This window comes from Cyphomyrmex costatus, unplaced genomic scaffold (assembly GCF_001594065.2).
Source record: "Cyphomyrmex costatus isolate MS0001 unplaced genomic scaffold, Ccosl1.0 scaffold205, whole genome shotgun sequence".
Taxonomy (NCBI): Eukaryota; Metazoa; Arthropoda; class Insecta; order Hymenoptera; family Formicidae; genus Cyphomyrmex; species Cyphomyrmex costatus.
In genome coordinates this window covers 356,971-375,307 of record NW_017276095.1, presented here as the reverse complement: position 1 = coordinate 375,307, position 18,337 = coordinate 356,971, and the positions used below count along the sequence as shown (strand labels likewise).

Here is an 18,337-nt window from a genome sequence, read left to right as displayed (position 1 = left end):
AACGAGTTAGCGTCGTGATATTTGGAAACTGATTTACGTGCCCATCTCTTGAAAAGTGTCTTATAATTGTTTTGTGATTTGCACATCGATAATATATTACAGCATAATGTTTTTAAGGCTTTCATGGATATTATCTTCAAAGATACCAGAAGGTTTGCGGGTTATTACCGCATTTTTATCTATTGCTAATGCCAACATTTCGTGAACTTTGCCGTTCATTTTATCAGGCTGAGGTTCACGAAACGTTGGTATTAGCACTGGCTAAAAACCCGGCGATAACTCGTAAATCTTCCGATATATTACAGCATAGTACACAAACGTAAGCTTCGTTATTGATTTTTCAGAGTGTTATTAGAGCGAGAATATCACGTGTTTGTCAGTATCTGTCTGTAGCATAGATGTTTGACGTTATGTTTTGTCCGCTTTCCCGTGTTATGCGTTTGACACGGGGATACGCTTTGAATAATTTTGAAGTGCGAAGCGCGAATTTCAGTTTGTGATGATGATGATTAGTAACTTTCTTGACATGCTGCTATTAAAGGTTTCGCGTGAAAGTAGAATATACAGTTCTTCTTACGTCTCTAACTCGAGTATTTTGGTACTTTAACGCCGTATTAATTGCTCGGGACAGTTTTTCCTCACCACTTATTTACTACATTGACACAACGGAAGGGATTTAGGCTAAGATAATATACAATGGTGCACTTAAGAAGGTTTTTCAGTGACATACGAGCGTTACGATTCGAATCAAATTCGCTAAGGGGTTTCGGGCGATGTATAATTGTTAAGTGAAATTGCGAAAATGGATAAACGCACGTTTACCCATTTTGAGACTGCTAAATTTAATTTTTGTACATCTACGACGAATAGGAAATTATTGGTCATATTTGTGCGTTTCGGCTGTGAAGATTATTATTAAAAACTGTTGGTTTTTAACTTTTTTTTAAATAAAATAAAATTTAAAGGAATTTTATTCTAATTGACGCGTCGTGTTTAGATATTAATATATGCGATAGAGAGAAATATAGGCGAAAGATAGAAGAGGTAATTAGAGAAACATCCATAAGACAATTGTCGCGTTTGCATATGAATTTGAATTTGCGGAACGTTCGTTTGCATTGATCGATACGTTATATAGGGGAGAATGTTCTAAATCGGATCTTTTTAATTTAAATAAATACGGTTAAGCAGATTTGCTTGCTATTTATAATGTAAAGCCCTTATAAGACACCGCACATGTGACAGCAGTTTGGCAGTACTCTGTTATAACGTTCATAGAATAGACGCAAATATGTATTTTCGGCTATCATGAAAAAATTTTTTTAAACAAGAAGATCCTTGTAAATCGTTGTTTAAAAGACGTTAAAAATTTGAACGGTAATTAATTTAACATAATTAAAGAGTAGAATTCAAAAATATCAAGAGTTTTGTAATTACTTTTGCGGTTTATTGTAAAATTTGTTCCAATAGTTTGAAAGAACCCGTGTCTAAATCGGATCTCTCTTTGGATATCCAAATCGGATCTATATAAAAAATACTAAAAAGACGAGTAAGCCAGCTAATTCATCGAAGAAAGATTTGCCACAACCTGATTATAGTACTAGTGATCGACCAGATCTGGCCTATGGGACACTAAATAAATAAAATATCATGTGTCATCAGACTCAGATTGATGGAATTTTTTATTGATTTTAATTCTAATAATATAAACTGTATTTTTATCTTTGAGTCTTAAATTGCTTGTTTTTATTCAATATTAACAAAAATTAATTAAAATATTTTAAAATTCTATCTAAAAGTTCATAAAAATAGGAGAGGTCCGATTTGGAACTCACAAACCGGAAAATACATTTTTCAGTATAGTTTGACACAGGTAAGAGGTACGTCAAAATGGTCTAAAGCAAAAATGAAAGAAATTAAATGATCTTTCGAACGGCACCATTGGTTTTTATGATAGGACTTCATTTACACCTTATAGAAAAGAAAAACTGTAAATAAATCCGATTTAGACTACTCTCCCCTATATGTATAAATATATATATATAAATATATGTTACGATTATATGTATGTCTTGCGAGATACAAAGGGAGTACAACTTATGACAAAATTTTGTTGTTCTGTAAAATGTTACTTATACATAATAAAAACGTACGGTTTACACACGCCCTGCTGTCTTATTATGTCTCCGGCTGGCTCGCAATTGCGATTGGACTTAGTTGCTATACGTTCTATGAGCTACGACACTCCTTAGGGTAGTATCTTTCCACGTTCTTCGGAACATAACTTCCTTGTGCACCTCAGATTCGTCAGACAATCATATGCAGACAGAGAATCCATTCGGTTATGTAATTTCTTGAATGCTCTCAATACTTCTCTTAGAGTGTAGGAAAAGGCAACACACCTCTCCAAATTCTACAATTTCCTCTTCTTTCTGTTTGAATTCGAAAATTATATCGATGAGCGACATGCTGCCGTCTGCTACGTACAGGGTGTTTTATGTCGCGTTTTAAGGTATAAAACGTATCGAAGACAAAATTGAGTAGAGAGAAGCGTTACAATTTTGTGAATCATATGATTGAATTAGCTTTTTCAAATATCTCTTTCATACTCATATTTTTCTTTTAATCTTTAAAGTTCTATGTAGTATTTGACAGTATTTTGTTTACTATGTTTGGTCAGTCGAGGAATTCTCTTGTTAGCAGATGTGAATGAATGAGTCGATATTCATGATTTGGAAGGACTATCAAGTTAAATTTAATCGATGATACAGCAGAAGCAGCATGATTATAATCCAATCTTATTCTCTCTCTCTCTCTGTTCCACGAATCTTTATTATTAATTATTATGCTTACATAAGATTCTGATTGTGTTTCAGCCAAGCAGCGATTCTTCTGCGACGGATTGCCGCGTGACATTTGGAGACAGTGCAAGGATGAGCTACGATGCCTCAAATGCATGAAAACGTATTGTGACTGGCGTAGCCTACGGAAGCATATGAACTTCTTCTGTCAGATGGAACCGCTCTTTCCGTGCCCATACTGCTCCCACAGAGCCAGAATTCCTACCTTGTTGAAGTATCATATTGTTCGTGAGCATGTAGGCCGTCCGTCGATCGAGCAGACGTATTAAAATCTTAATTTTGGCTGTAACGAAATGAAGAGATGATACAGCGTGTAAGAATATATTTCTGATTCGTAAATGAACTTTCGTGAAAGTGCATCCATCTTATCGAAAGGTTATGTAGAACGTTTGAATATTCTGCGAATAATTTTGGTCTTCTAGAAAAGTAAAGCGAATTTTGTGATCTGTGGTAAGAATTTTTTTATTAATAGGACCGTACATGTGAGAAACACAACCAATGAACAAAAATTGCCTTTAACGGTGGAGCTTAGGTGCTATTATAATTTCGTGTGAATTTATATATTACGTATGTAGTCTTTTAAATCATAAGCCGAACAATTTTTCGGTCTTGAAACTCTACTCTGCGAAACTACCGCAATAATATCGCGAGTTAAATTATCTACCAATTTAACAATTTTCATGCTCATAGCATCTTAGATCTTAATAATGACGTTGAATGACATTAAAAATAATTAATTTGTATTGCGAAAAATATTACCTCAGCCGAGAGTCGAACCCGGATCGCTAACATTTCGTGCGAGTTAGACTACCGAGATCTTATTAATATTAAGGTAATATTTTTCGCAATATAAATTAATTATTTATAGATTTTTAATATGTCATTCAACATTATTAAGATCCAAGATGCTATGAGCATCAAAATTGTTAAATTAATAGATAATTTAACTCGTGATATTATTGCGGTAGTTTCGTAGAGTAGCGTTTCAAGACTGAAAAACTTGTCCGGTGCGCGGCTTAAAAGATAATACATGTAATACATAAATTCACACGAAATTATAATAGCACCTAAGATTCAAGCTCGACCGTTAAAGGCAATTTCTCATTGGTTGTGTTTTTTATTAACCATGGAGAGATTATATGGCCGATGGTGGGAAAGGCACGAGATTTCTCGCATAAGTTTGCATTACTTTTCCGAGAAATAAAAATTGTAAGAAAACCGTTCTTACTCAGTTAATTCTGCAGTTATTAAATGATTATTAACTAAATGTTAATAAATGCAGTCTAAATTATGTTGATTTATTATAATAAGTTCAAGTTACACATTATATTGAATTATTGTGTTATGGATAATAATAAAAAATATATGAAATTTATTATTTTATAATGCAAGGGAATATATGTATATTATTTATTGTATGTATATTCTATAATTGTCATTTTGTGGCTTATTTTAAATAATAAAATTGTATTAATTGCGATTTATAAAAGTATTGTTAAATATCAACATTTATTGTAAATTATATGATTTGAATATAGACTTTCTTACAATTACGACAATAATTATATATGATATTTGGTCCAAGTAATTATTGTAAAATTTTATATATATTTTATATCACACTATTTTTACATGCGATATATTTGTGCAAAATCATGTTGCTACTGATTTACCTCTACATCATGTATATATATATATATATGTGTGTGTGTATATATATATATACATATGAATTATGTTTTCTTTCTGAGATTTATAAATTAAATTTTCTTTCTAACAGATGTTGAACTTGTCTTTATTACAATATGTGACGAAATCAGAAATGTGATTGTATTAATGCAATAAATTGATATGCATTTTTTAGCAAGAAACTTTTATAATTAACCTCAATTATCTTTACTAAGACTATTCATCAATAAATTGTATTAATATACATATATATACTTCCGATTTCCATTTTCTAAGTATATTTCCGAATTTAAATCAACTTTGTCAAAGTTTGTGTTGTAAAATAAAATTTTATTTTTTATTTCAGATATTTCATAATGCAACGAGTTCAATTTGGTGTTTACGTGATATCATCGTTGTATCTCTCTGTGTTTCTCGCGCGTGTTCGCCAACTTTTATCGGAGAACATAAAAACTCTTCTCTCTTAAAAGTGGCCTCTGATCATTCTAATATTCTTGCGTCTAATTTGTAGGATTCGATCCGGCCGCGCAGCAATCCGAGGATCTTGGGGAATTCATAGGCAAACCCACCTTTATATGTCCGAAGTGTGGAAAGGGCTATGCGTGGAAGGCGAGCCTCCAGCGTCACCTGAGCACCGTATGTGGTACACCGCCCATGATTTTCTGCAATCTCTGCGGATACAAGACCAGTCGTAAGGATGTTCTCTTCAGGCATATGCGGCACGTGCATCCGAGATCACAGTAGCGCAATAACAAGGAGGAACGCCTTTTGTCCCGGCCAAACGCATCTCAATTTTCTATGGATGATCCATATCAACCTTAAAACACAATGAAACTCGCAATGCGAATGATGCATTTCTCAGTTTTATTGCAATTGATGCATATAACACGGTCTTAACCATAGGCATACGCAGAATTTCAATTAGGGGAGGGGGAGCAAAACATTATCTTCACACAAGATTTATTAAAACATACCTATATTAAAGCCTATCTTCGAGGTTTTTCAGCGAACTTTTTTAATACTTCTTCCTTCAGGTTTTTCTTTCTTTGCAAGTATCATATTTTTTTTTTATGTACACTTAATATACAAAGTCCATTGAGGCGATTTTGCGACATTATTGACCACAGTCAGGTTTTTACCCTTCGAAATGTACTAAACGACCTTTCAATCGTGCTCGTTGTGTACGATGAGCTAAAGAAATATGCAAGGCATGTTTCGTTGCTTGGGAGAAAAAGCTTTTTTTAATAACTTTATTAATTCCAATTCTTTCAGTTCTTCTCTTTTTTAATTTTTTTATTTCTCCAGAGAATGTATCATAGTTCGACTTCATTGTCAAAATATCTCAAATTGTAATAATTAGAAAAACTATGTACTTTCTCTTTAAAATCTTTTAATGTCATATCCAACATATTGTATAATACAAGGACATAGAGCTAATAATGAAAAAGCCGGTAAGTTCTCATCGGAAAATTAGTCACTTATTAACTTTTTCGGAAATCGACATGTTGGATTGACTACGGCTTACATTATGGCCTTACGACTCTGCTGTGATTGGACCTTATTATTCAAGATCGTAATGTCTTATAATTAGATTAATGTCTTAAATACCAATACGGTTTTCTAAAATTTAAGAGGGAAGCAACTGTGCTCCCCCTGCTTTCCTCTACGTATGCCCCTAGTTTCAACCGAAATAATATTAGATGTTATATTAGACGAGAATGACTGAAGTCTAGTCTACTAGACGTTAATATGCATTTTATGATTGCAAGTACAATTAAATATATTATAAAAAATTATACAATATTATATAAAGACTAATGAATAATGAGTAATTTTTAGTGAATTACGTAGACATTTTTTTTTAATCCTCCCTCATCTAATTTTTTTAATTTGACTATTTTTATATCTATTTTTTTTACATTTTACTGATGCAACCATTCTCTTAATATATAATATATATATATAGATTGTATGTGGATATAAGTAAATGGATGATATTGCTGATAATTAAATAAGATTAATTGTTTATAAGTTCATAATTTTCAGGAATTTCTACATATCTGCCTGAATCATTGCTTCGACGTTGTGATCTGTACTAGGTAATTTTATATCTCTTATACGAGTATTTTAGTCTATAAGAATAAGAAAAAGAAAGAAATGGATGAGATTCTAAACTTAGCAGCATGGATTTGTGTGTATATATATTTTAACAAATTTCTTCATTTTTATCTTATGGAACAGCTGAGATTGTTTAAATGAAAGCTGTTTAATTTTTAATATTTACAGTGATCTAAACAATCGATTTGTTTAACGTATGGTCGTATCAATGAGAAGTTACACGCTATATGACAGTTTATGACGATCAGACAAATCGTAGGTCTCTTTTATGCGGACGATTGTTTGCGATTATTCCTATGAAGCGAACACAGCTGCATTGTAGCTTCCTTTGTTTGTTTCAGATACTAGCGGTTGGAATTTGCATAAACGATATATGTGTCCTCACTGCAAGAAAATCTACGCGCCGAGGAGCCTGCTAAGGAAACATATGCAGTTTGCTTGTAAAATGAATCCGCGCAATACCACGACATTCTCCTGTACCTTCTGCCCTTATAAGAGCATATACAAGGCGAACATGGAGAGACACGTGAGCAATGTTCACAACACCGGCAGTCTCAAGTTCAGCTGCGAACTCTGCAACTTCCGCAGTAACTACTCCTTCTGCGTTCGCAGACACGTAAAGACCTTCCACCGGTTGGATGACTTTCGAAAATAAACTACAATATCTTTCTTCTTAAATTTTTATTTTGTTTCTATTTTGTTCTTATCGATGTACATAATAACGAGGAGCACTTTAAGTGCACATTGTTGCAATTGCCCACTGCCAATTACAGTGACTTTCACAAGAGGAAATTTTTCGGTGATTATGCAATATAACGGACCACCCTCCGATCTTGACTTTGACATATGTTGTCACGACTCCGAGTGATTTTGACAACATATGTCAAGGTTATCGGAAGATGGTCCGTTATACTGTATAATTTTTCTTTATTTTTTTTTTTTAGTATTTAGTTAGTATTTAATTGAACGTGTATAATTGTATTGTACACTATGTGTAAACAAGATCTTTTTGAAAAAATAATTCACGACGCGTGATCGTCACGAGTGTTTTCTTTTTAATTTTCTTATGAATGAACATGAAACGATTTATGGTTTCTCGAAAATTAAACTTTTTCGTATATGAGAACTTGTCCGTAAAACTAATGTAATTTGATATTAAATACATACATACATGTATATTTGTAATAGATACGTTCTTCCTTATTGTATTATATTTAATAATCATCAAATTAATAAAAAAATTAAAATATGATAAAAAAAATTAACGAACACTAAACATTATCTTTTCTTTTGTGCAAATTTAGCTGTTAATTTATATTACGTTCTTTTGGACTTTGGACATGAAGTTGTGCGTTGAATTGAGGATGTAAATGTCAATGATGATAAAAAAACAAAATCAAGATTATTTTTCTTGGTTATTTAAGTCAAATTTAGCAAACTGCCACAATATTTAATTGTATAAATATGTATATATATATATATAATTTATCTATTATACAATCGCATACGCTATCGTAAATTAATCTAATGACAATCAATTAGAGCGTGCGGACGAACGTGTACTGAAATAATTAATTAAATTGAGATTCTCCTATCAATTGAGCGTTCACAATCTCTCAAGATAAACAGCTTTATATAATTATTTTGATGTAGATTATGAAAACGAACATTTAAGATTCGTCACATTTAATTCACAGAAAAAATGTAATCAGAAAAATATTTTTATTAATGAAAAAAAATTTATGATATATTGGTATACATTAACACGTTCTAAATTGATGCAACATGTGATTTAAATATTGCGATCAATAATTATTACAAAAATAAGTTTTATACCCAATCTAAATCCAAATGAAGAATATATGAAATTATGTAGGCAAAAATAATAATGTTTTGAATATTTTGTAAATATGATTAATGCTATCAAATATTTTGCTGTTTATATTTGTTGAACAGGATTCATATTATTTTTTTAATGCGATACTCTTCAACAAAATTTTACATTTTTAATGTAGTTGTATTTGTTAAAATATGTAAAATACTGGAAATTTGTAATTGAAAAGTTTAAGATTGATTATTAAATATGTGAAATAATAATCAGAAAGTCATCTTTAAATAGTTTAGACATAATGACATGGCGATTGAGCCTCCATAAAAATGTCAGATTATCGCGCTTAATTAAACTGTAATTACGTAATTTTATTCACATTTGATTCTCTATTGTAACATTTATACTATGTACATTATGGAAAAGAATTAATGCATTTATATAAATGTGTATCAGTTTTCTCCTTTATTTGTGAAAAAAATTTGTTTTTCATCAAATTAATAAAATAAACTATAAAGTATAACATATATTTACACGTAAACATATATATTTTTTAAATAAAATTGAATAAACTATACAAGAAAATTATTTTAATGATTTTTCAACTTTATTTTAAAAAGTATGCATGTGCGCGCGCGCACGCGTGCGTGTGTAAATTCGTTATTGTAGTAATTCTATAAAAAAGTAAATTTTTTACGGATATAGGAAAAAACGATATTTCAATCGTTTCTACATTTTTATCAGAAAAAAAATGTTTTTCTTAACGTTTTTCAAGTAGGTATTTTAATCAATTAGAAACGTTTTCAAGAGCCAGTTATAAAACGATTTGAAGAAACATTTGTGGAACGTTTCTTAAACGAATATCTGCTGAGATTATATAATTTATATTTACAATAAATATGGTATTGTACAAATTTACAATTACAAATGCGGTTGTTATGTTCTTATCAAATTTTATATTTCTATCTCTGCTTTGCGATATATATGCATATTTAATGTACGGACCTACTTTGTGTGTGTATGTGTGTGTGTATGTGTGTGTGTATACATATTACTCTCTCACACACACCCACATACGTGCACGCGCGCGGATTTCTTAAAGAGTTAAAAATATATATTAAGAATTATATATATATTTAATTTATTTTAAATTATATTTAATTCGTAGTTTGTAACATACATTAAAAATGTAAATGTAGCAAAAAATAGAATAATTTTATATAATATGAGAAATTTGTTGTATGATCTAATCCTTCGTTGTTAACATTCAAATGTCATTGAATGAAGTCAATATACGTATACTTCAAAATATCTTTACGCACATCAAATATCAAAAAACATAATTAATTCTCATAAATAGATATTATATTTATAATTGCATGCAAAAGATTGTTCATGTTACCAGTTCAATATAATTAGAAAATGTGTTTTGTAAGTATCTACACACATACGCACACATTCACACCTTATTTCATATTTCTCTTTTATGATATATTTTTTCTAATTTTTAAAATTTTTGTTTTCTACGTCTAAAAAATATTTTATTACATTTTTTAGAATATTGAATTGATATTTATTTTTTTATATATTTATATCTATTTTATATTTATTATAATTTTAATTTGAAAGTCTACACACATGTGGTATTCTTAACAGTTTAATCAATTAATTATAATTACAATTATGTGCAGATTTCTTTAGCAGACTTCTATTAATGAATTATTGACGTTATTGTTTCAGCTTTATCATGGCACTCGTACTCTTCCCTTCACAAGAAAATTACATGCAATAGCGACAAGGACATGGCGTTGCATAATGAAAAAAAACATACCGTCATAGTGCGCAAGCGGATTTACATATGCACTGATTGCGGCAAGGGTTTCACGTTGAGGATAAAACTCTTGAAACATCGGAAGTTGGAATGTATAAACCTATAAGGTAACAGATAGTACAAGCTGAAGTTTAACCGTAAGATTTTTCGGTAAATGGTGTGTCGACAGGTACAGGAAGAGATACCGTGCAGAGCGCCTTCTAAAATCAATTTTCGGCTGCAATTAACTCTCACACTCGTAATAATTTCTATTAAATTGTCTCAACAATATTTGCAATATATTGACATATTCTTTCAACTATTTGTGACGTTATTAATATTGAAATATTGATATCGTCTATGAAGTCGTCTCGGAATTAATGTTAAATTTGCGTGCACTTATGCCTGATGTTGCTAATTGCTTTTATTAACCGATTTGACGTTGGTGTTTCAGCGATTTGGCCTTACAAGAGGATCGATGGATACGACATCAACGATATGCAATATCAACAACGAGGAAGTACTGTCTACGAAACACGCGAGAGGACTTACATGTGCGCAGATTGTGGCAAGAATTACGCGGTGAAGAGATCCCTTTGGAGACATCGGAAATTTGAGTGTGTGAATGCAAAACCGAAGTTCAGCTGTGACATGTGTACATACAAGAGTCCTCACAAATGGTGCATTGACAAACATAGAAAAAAGCATCACGGCATATTCTACAATCGCTTCCCTAATTAAAGATCGTAGCTATTAAACTGATGTTAAATGTTGTAATTGTTCTTGAAATAATTTTTTTTTTTAATGACATTTTGTTTTACTAATCCTCTAATTTTACCGAATACTGTTACATTTTTCCAATTTTTATGTACAATTTTATCAATAAAATAATTTATTGGTAGAAGAATTTATAACCTGCATGTGAATAGGTATATTCTTTGGGGGGATATAATAATTTAGGTATATAATCAAAATAATTAGTAGTCTATTTGAGAATAATACAACACATACACACACACATCTGTATGTATGTATGTATGTATACAGGGTTCGCAAATTCAACTGATAAACTTTCAGAGATTGTCGGGGGCACCAAAAGGATCATTTTTGCAAATACAATTTGCTGATCCAGCCAATTAGGCTCGACTTGACCTTGACAACATCACCCAAAATCAAACCCATAAGGTCAGTAAATAAATCTTTTTACATCCTACAACTTTTTTTTGTCTGAATCAAGTTTTTATAAAACTTATATTTTTTTAAATATTTCGAAGTTCAATCTTTTTCAAATACTCTACCGTAGCGATGCAATGACACGCTCCCTTAGATTCGTTTGCAAAAAATGATCCTTTTGGTGCTACGACAATTTCTGAAATTTATTGATTGAATTTCCGAACATCCTGTATACAAAATTATATATATTGCATTTCTCTCAAATTGGTAATCTTAAGTATTATTGTCGCATTTCATTGCGACAAAGGTAACATTAGCATTAATTTTAATTTTTATTATCGAAAAAGTGCAATGTATTTATGGAATTTAAATTTTCAAAAATATTCTTTTATGTGATAATTAATACATTGTAGTTTCATTAGGTATATTGTGGATTCTGACTTTAATTTTAAAAAAAAAAGGAACATCCTTTTTATTTTTTGAAATAATACGTATACCAATGAACTGTATTTGTCTCTGAAAATTTTTTGTCAAACTTTATTACATTTATATTCTTGTATGATTTATAAATTACGACTATTATACTGTAAATACAATTATATATAATATAACCGGAGACACTACCGCGTCTCCTGATAACAATATGATGATTATATATAATATAATATGTACCTAAATGTGTTAAATGTGAAATAAATTAAATGTTCTTTGTAACAAGCACAATGTTCATTATTTTGTTGAATTTCTAGTGATACATCGACATTTGTATTAAGATATATATGTATTTGTAATATCTATGAAGCATTAAAATATATATACTGATAATTAATATGAAAATTAATTTCTTTATGGAAATTAATTTCTTTATGGAAAATTTTTACCCTTCAGGTACTTACTTTTACAACAACGACCAACATATCTTTGAATAAAATTCACACTACGAAAATAAAAATTGTTGAGAAGTTGCAAGAATACAGAAGAAACTAAAGAAAAATGAGATACTGGGATATAAAGTTTTGAATATAAAATAGATAGTATAATAACAACAAACATAAGTGGAAGAGAATTAAATATAGGAGACATTGTACCTAACCATTATTATTATTATTATTATTATTATTATTATTATTATTATTATTATTAATATTATTATTATTTGGTGTTTTCATTTTTCAGTTATTCCTTGGAAAGTTTTCACAAATTTTATCAAAAATCTGTTGTATTCGTTTTTTGGAATATTGTAATATAGATTCTATCTCTAGAAAGAAGAAATTTGTAAGAAAATACAATGTAATACAAGTTAGGAAAAATCGTTTAAGAATTAATATTATAGATATATTAACGCAAAAGTTCTTTTTTAGTTTAATATTTGAATTTTAATCGTTAAGTTTCATGATATCTTATGAGGATATCGAATAGTAAAATGTTTGTATATATTATTTTAACAACGAGTGCTTTATATTTTACATAGAATAGAAACATATTTGGCGGCTTGGTAAATTAGTTTCTAATCTTCCTGTGATTTCGAATCAGGCTCCTTTTAGAACTTATAGAGTAGTTGTTCTTGTGTGAATTATATTTGCAAAGTTTTCCGAGCTTTTGTTGATTTTTAGGATGGCTTTTAAATCTAAGGGATGCATCAAGCTTCCGGAAAGAGCACATTTCCGATCTTTTTGTGTCAAAAAATATTCGTCTAAGATAATCAAAATCTTTAGTTGGATTTATGAGATATCGATTATAGATATATTTAATTGATTTTACGTTTCATGAAAATTTTATTTAGATTCAGTTTATAATTATTTCATACTTATTACAAAGTCGAACAGATTAAAAAGAAATTACTTCTTGATGTAGACGCATTAATTGTTTCTATTTTGGCTGATATGAATGTTTCGAATTGTCTTTTTTTCATTGTATTTTTATTCGAAAATTAGAATTTACATATATTCACACAATGTGAAATAATTACATCTCATAAGTCGGACTGATCATCGCCTTAGATATTCGCGAGTGCTTTCATCATTCTATACTGCTGTTTTTGTTGAATCCTTTTCTTTTGCGAGGCTTGAACAGCTCAGTTAGTTTTCGCTTAACTAACTAACTTGGTTCCTTTGATTCCAGCTTACCGGAAGATGTACATGGGCGATCAGGTTCTCGGCTACACTTGCACTATGTGCAGCAAGTTCTACAAGATGTGGAGTAACTATTTGAAACACAAATGTGAACCACCGCAATTCAAGTGTCCGCTATGCCCATTTGCTGCCTTCAAAGCCTTCATCCTGCACGCTCATCAGGCAGAGCAGCACTTCAAAGTTACTTCGCCGAACACTTAAACGATCTACGGCGATCTAGATCGAGGAGGAATTGTCAAATTGCCTTAGTCGTCGTTATGATTCTTCGTGGCATGTGTGCCATACTGCCATGACTGTCAAACCATTCACCAGAAATGAAAGTGTTTGCTCTACTGAAAAAAAATCATGTCACAAAGTTATATAACAAAATCATGTAATTAAATATGTAAATGACGTAACGCGGATGGTTTCAATCAAATCAGTACATAATTTTGTTATATAATTTTGTGACGTGATTTTTTACAGTAGGGTGCAGCTTTAAAACGCAAGGATTTATGAGCAAGTCATTTTGAGACGTCGACGACCGTTTTCTACGTAGTCCCGATTAGAAATCATGTGAAAAAGAAGCATTTTCTTCGAAGAATATATTTTTTCTAAACTCGCCACAAAGACGATGATGTAGTTCCCGAGTCGTTATTATAAAATAGTTCGACTTATTGCGTTACTTTTTGTAATCAGCGATCGGCGCATTTTGTGAAAAGATTCAGATCTCACAGATGAACGGTGCATACAAATTTATAAGTGAAAAATAGAAATAAAAATCGTCATTTGTAGTATATCTTTCTCCTCCCTAACGCTTTATTATATAATTATATAGTACAGTAACGCGATCGAGATATGCAGAAATATAATGCGATAGTTCGTATATCAGTGTAACGAGTAGCGTAGTTTAATCTACGATCAATCGTAAAGGAAAGAAGACTGAATGACAATAATAAGGCTTAGAAGATTATCTCTCATTTGTATCATGCTTTAAACTACTATATAAACCTTTAAATATCATAAGCCACGCATTTTTTCCTTCTTAAAAGAATGTGATATTCTATCGGAGGAGTAGGTATGTTCACCTCACTGCATGTAAGGCCAAGCATTGAAAAGAACAAAATATACTATAAATGAATATTTTGTTCACCGAAGATCAGTATTGAGATCTGATGATAGATATTACTGCAATATTATAAACAATCAATTCTCTCTTTTACTCTTGCATACATTAATTTGAAAATTTTATCTCGGCACAAAGTGTTGTGCTGGCCGCTTACATGAACCTATAAAAGACCGTATAATCCATAGTATTTATAAATGCATGTATTTTCGTAATTCTAATAATAAAGTATCAGAAAAGCATCTAAAACGAAATGATAGTCTTATTCTCAGTTAGCAAGTCAATACGATATATTAAGTATGGCGATCCTCTCTTTTACTCTTCCCCCATCGTTTAGTAAAACCTGCGATCGATGATCGAATCGATATTTTATATATATTCAACAATAACAACAATATAAATCTTATTTTGATGAACTAAACTTTTTCATTACTTTAAAAATTTTTTTAATTATGTTTTTTTTTTACAGAATCTTGTAATTGTTGATTTCATTTAATATAAAATCCATTTCTCTCTCATTACTGTTTTTTTTCAGAATTGATCAATGCCGCCTCTGTTTTACTCCAAGTATATTTTTTCAGAGCGCTACTAATAGACGATTGAATGCGCTCTCTGTTTCAGATCGCCCGAAGGATTTCGCAGGATTTCAAGAGCTTAACGAGCTACCCGGTACGACACAGAAAACATTGGATATATACCGCGCACGCAGAATGCTAATATCGATGCTAAATGCTTTTGTGGAGACGAGAGCATTGTTGATTGTCGTGACGAGTATTAAGATGGTTATTTAAAATTGCTTTCTTCCTTCCGTTTCAGGTTTCCACATTTGCTGCGAATGCCAAAAAACGTACAAGTCGCGGATGGCCCTGAATCGACATGTGCGAGAGGAATGCGGCAGAATCTTGTATACCTGTCCGTACTGTCGCAACATCATGCCGATGAAGTTTAATCTATTGAATCACTTGAAGAAGGAGCACGGTTGCTAAGATTTAACTCGACGAACAATTGCCGAAGAAATAATTCTCTTGTCATTTTACGATCGTAATTGATTGATATTAATATTGCTTCTTTCCCATACAGCACAAAATATTGAGAAATATATTTTCAAAAATGATTTTTTTGATATCTTTAAATCTGGATTTTATATCTGGAAAAATAATTTCTTTTCTCCTAGAAATTAATTTTAAAATATTTAGAAATTAATTTAAAAAATTTTGCTAGTATTGTTAAAACTTTTTTAACATTTTTAACAATATCAGCAACATTTTTTTAAATATTTTAAAATTAATTTCTAATAGAAGAAAAGACATTATTTTTCCCGTGAAGCAATATTCCTAAAAGATTTATTGAATATATTTACATGCAATATTTTAAAAATATTTTTAACAATATTTTTTCGATATGATTGGGGTATATATAGATATATTTTAAAAACACTTTTGAATGTTTATGAATTATTTCAAAACATTTAAATTTAAAAAAAAATGTTTTGTGCCGTCTGGGCTATGAATAAACGAAATATAAAAGTCCGATAGTTCTTGCAAAACGTAACACTTGTTTACAATACAACATTGTGAACAATTAAAAGTATATTTGTATTCAAACTTACTGCGTTTTACAGTTATAATAATAAAAATGATTCGAGAGATATTTGGTGCTTTATGTCATAAAATATTTATGAAATTTCATATATTGTAGCACCTTTTGCTATGTAAAATAATGTATTATTACGCAAATATGCAATGTTAATTGATTATATTGTTAAGCAATTGTCTAAGGCGAAAGTATTGTTAAGTCATATCTTTTGATGATAGCATACTGTAGAAATTATAATACACGTCTTTTAAAGTAAATGTTAATAAACTACGTATATTTATAATAGATTTTTGTGACGTATGATCTTTTTTTTTTATTAAATTTGATTAATTAATATGAGATTACGTTTTCTGATCGACTTGGCTTTATTTTTATAGATTAATAAAATTCCGTGTGTGACTATCAGTGTTTATTCAATTAACACGGTATGTGCATATCTTTTTCATTACAATATAAACATTTTTCTTAAAATACTTTCTGTAAAATTACTTTTATACTTATTTTCAATATTATCCAAATTGGGCATTAAAGCGATATAAAAAGATTTTTTAGAAAGCTAAAAATGTTTAATAGATGAAAATACATACATATATTTAATGTTTGATATTTTTATAAAAAGAATATTATGATAAAAACTCGTTTATATATGAAAAAGTTTATAAGAGATTTGTTAATTAGTAAATTAATTATCGTCTGTACTGATAAAAATGGTCAAAGACGTAGTAATTATGTGACGTCATGAGTAATAATGCGGGAATACTAATGAGTGCATGAGAGAGTTCGATTATGTTTATCGCAAGTTTATATTTTGCTTTGCCATTGTTTCGTGCTTATTTTGTGTCTTCGTTTCTAACAATTGTATAATCCGGTCTACGCCGACAGGTACGACTGGACTATTTACAAGAAGAATATGAAGAAAGTACATGTAAAAATATAGAAGGTGCGTAGATGCAGACTTTCCGGGTGCGCTCTTCTCTTTCAGTGTGTTTTTACGAGACAAACATTAATAATACATACTCGGGTAACAATGAGAGAATTGGTCATTGATATTCGATTTTTAGTCTACCTGAAATTTTAATCCTATTTTCTTTAAAATAATTCTGGATTAAATCAAAACTGAATGTAAACCAAATTCTGTATATATAATATTGTCTAAAATAAAAATATTGGAATAATATTTATAATTTTACATAATTTCTGTTAGTTTTATATTAATAACTAATTGTGATTTTTGTACTTGTAGTTTTATATATGTTGTTATGTTTAATGGAAAATCAAATGTTTAATAGCATTTTCGAAGCAGAGGATTTGAATCTAATCCAGAGTATCGATCATGTAACTTTTTCCCTAGGGCGGAAATATGAAAAGTGAAATTTTTTTGTATGATGTGTGTATTTATTTCATACATATATTCATAAAAGTTTTCACTTTTCGCGTTTCTGCTCTAGAGAAAAAGTTACCCAGAAGCCGAATTAATGACGTCACATATTCTAATTTGTTTTGTGATTGGACGAGGTTATGGTATTTTTTTGAGTGAATCGACTATGTTATGTTGAAAGAGAGAGCTACTGCAGTTGAAAACGCTATTAGTTCCATTTTTACACAATATTTTACAATTGATCAGATATTTCTTCTTTATAATAATCATGACGATCGAAAAAAAAAATATAATTAATTATTTTTTTATAAATCTGTAAAAATAATAAATAGTGAAAAAATAACATTTTGACGAATATCAGCGACTATTGAAATGAAGTCAATTGAAATGATTTGTATTAACACGAATATGTAATTTTTCTTTGCAGATTATTTCTCTGGAAATCAGACCAACCTGCACAGACACACCTGCAGAAAATGCGGAAATATATACGTGTATTACAGCTCATTGACGAGACACATGAGGGAGGAATGCGGAAAAGCGCCGAAATATCAATGCCTATATTGCCCAAAAAGGTCGAAGTTACATTGCAACCTTTTGAAGCATATGCGAACGAAGCATGGCTTTGAGCAAGACTGAGAGTTCTG

At 30.2% G+C, this 18,337-nt stretch overlaps 2 protein-coding genes across 2 annotated transcripts; both read left to right on the top strand.

Moving 5' to 3' along the window:
• Positions 1–2,668: 2,668 nt before the first annotated feature.
• LOC108773306 (zinc finger protein 576-like) lies at positions 2,669–5,294 on the top strand. The gene is made up of 3 exons (XM_018539066.1): positions 2,669–2,675; positions 2,877–3,089; positions 5,062–5,294. The coding sequence occupies exons 1-3, from the start codon at positions 2,669–2,671 to the stop codon at positions 5,292–5,294; spliced, it is 453 nt and encodes a 150-aa protein (XP_018394568.1).
• Positions 5,295–6,937: 1,643 nt separating this feature from the next.
• Positions 6,938–10,836, top strand: LOC108773329 (oocyte zinc finger protein XlCOF26). The gene is made up of 3 exons (XM_018539089.1): positions 6,938–7,255; positions 10,237–10,434; positions 10,761–10,836. The coding sequence occupies exons 1-2, from the start codon at positions 7,042–7,044 to the stop codon at positions 10,431–10,433; spliced, it is 411 nt and encodes a 136-aa protein (XP_018394591.1). The 5' UTR covers positions 6,938–7,041; the 3' UTR covers position 10,434; positions 10,761–10,836.
• Positions 10,837–18,337: the final 7,501 nt, after the last annotated feature.

Bases quoted from the DNA above. Each gene is read 5' to 3' on its own strand.
- LOC108773306 (XM_018539066.1), top strand. The intron at 3,090-5,061 runs GTGAGCATGTAG...TCTAATTTGTAG, and splicing joins GTTGAAGTATCATATTGTTC to GATTCGATCCGGCCGCGCAG.
- LOC108773329 (XM_018539089.1), top strand. From the start codon at position 7,042: ATGTGTCCTCACTGCAAGAAAATCTACGCGCCGAGGAGCCTGCTAAGG. The intron at 7,256-10,236 runs GTAACTACTCCT...TTATTGTTTCAG, and splicing joins CGAACTCTGCAACTTCCGCA to CTTTATCATGGCACTCGTAC.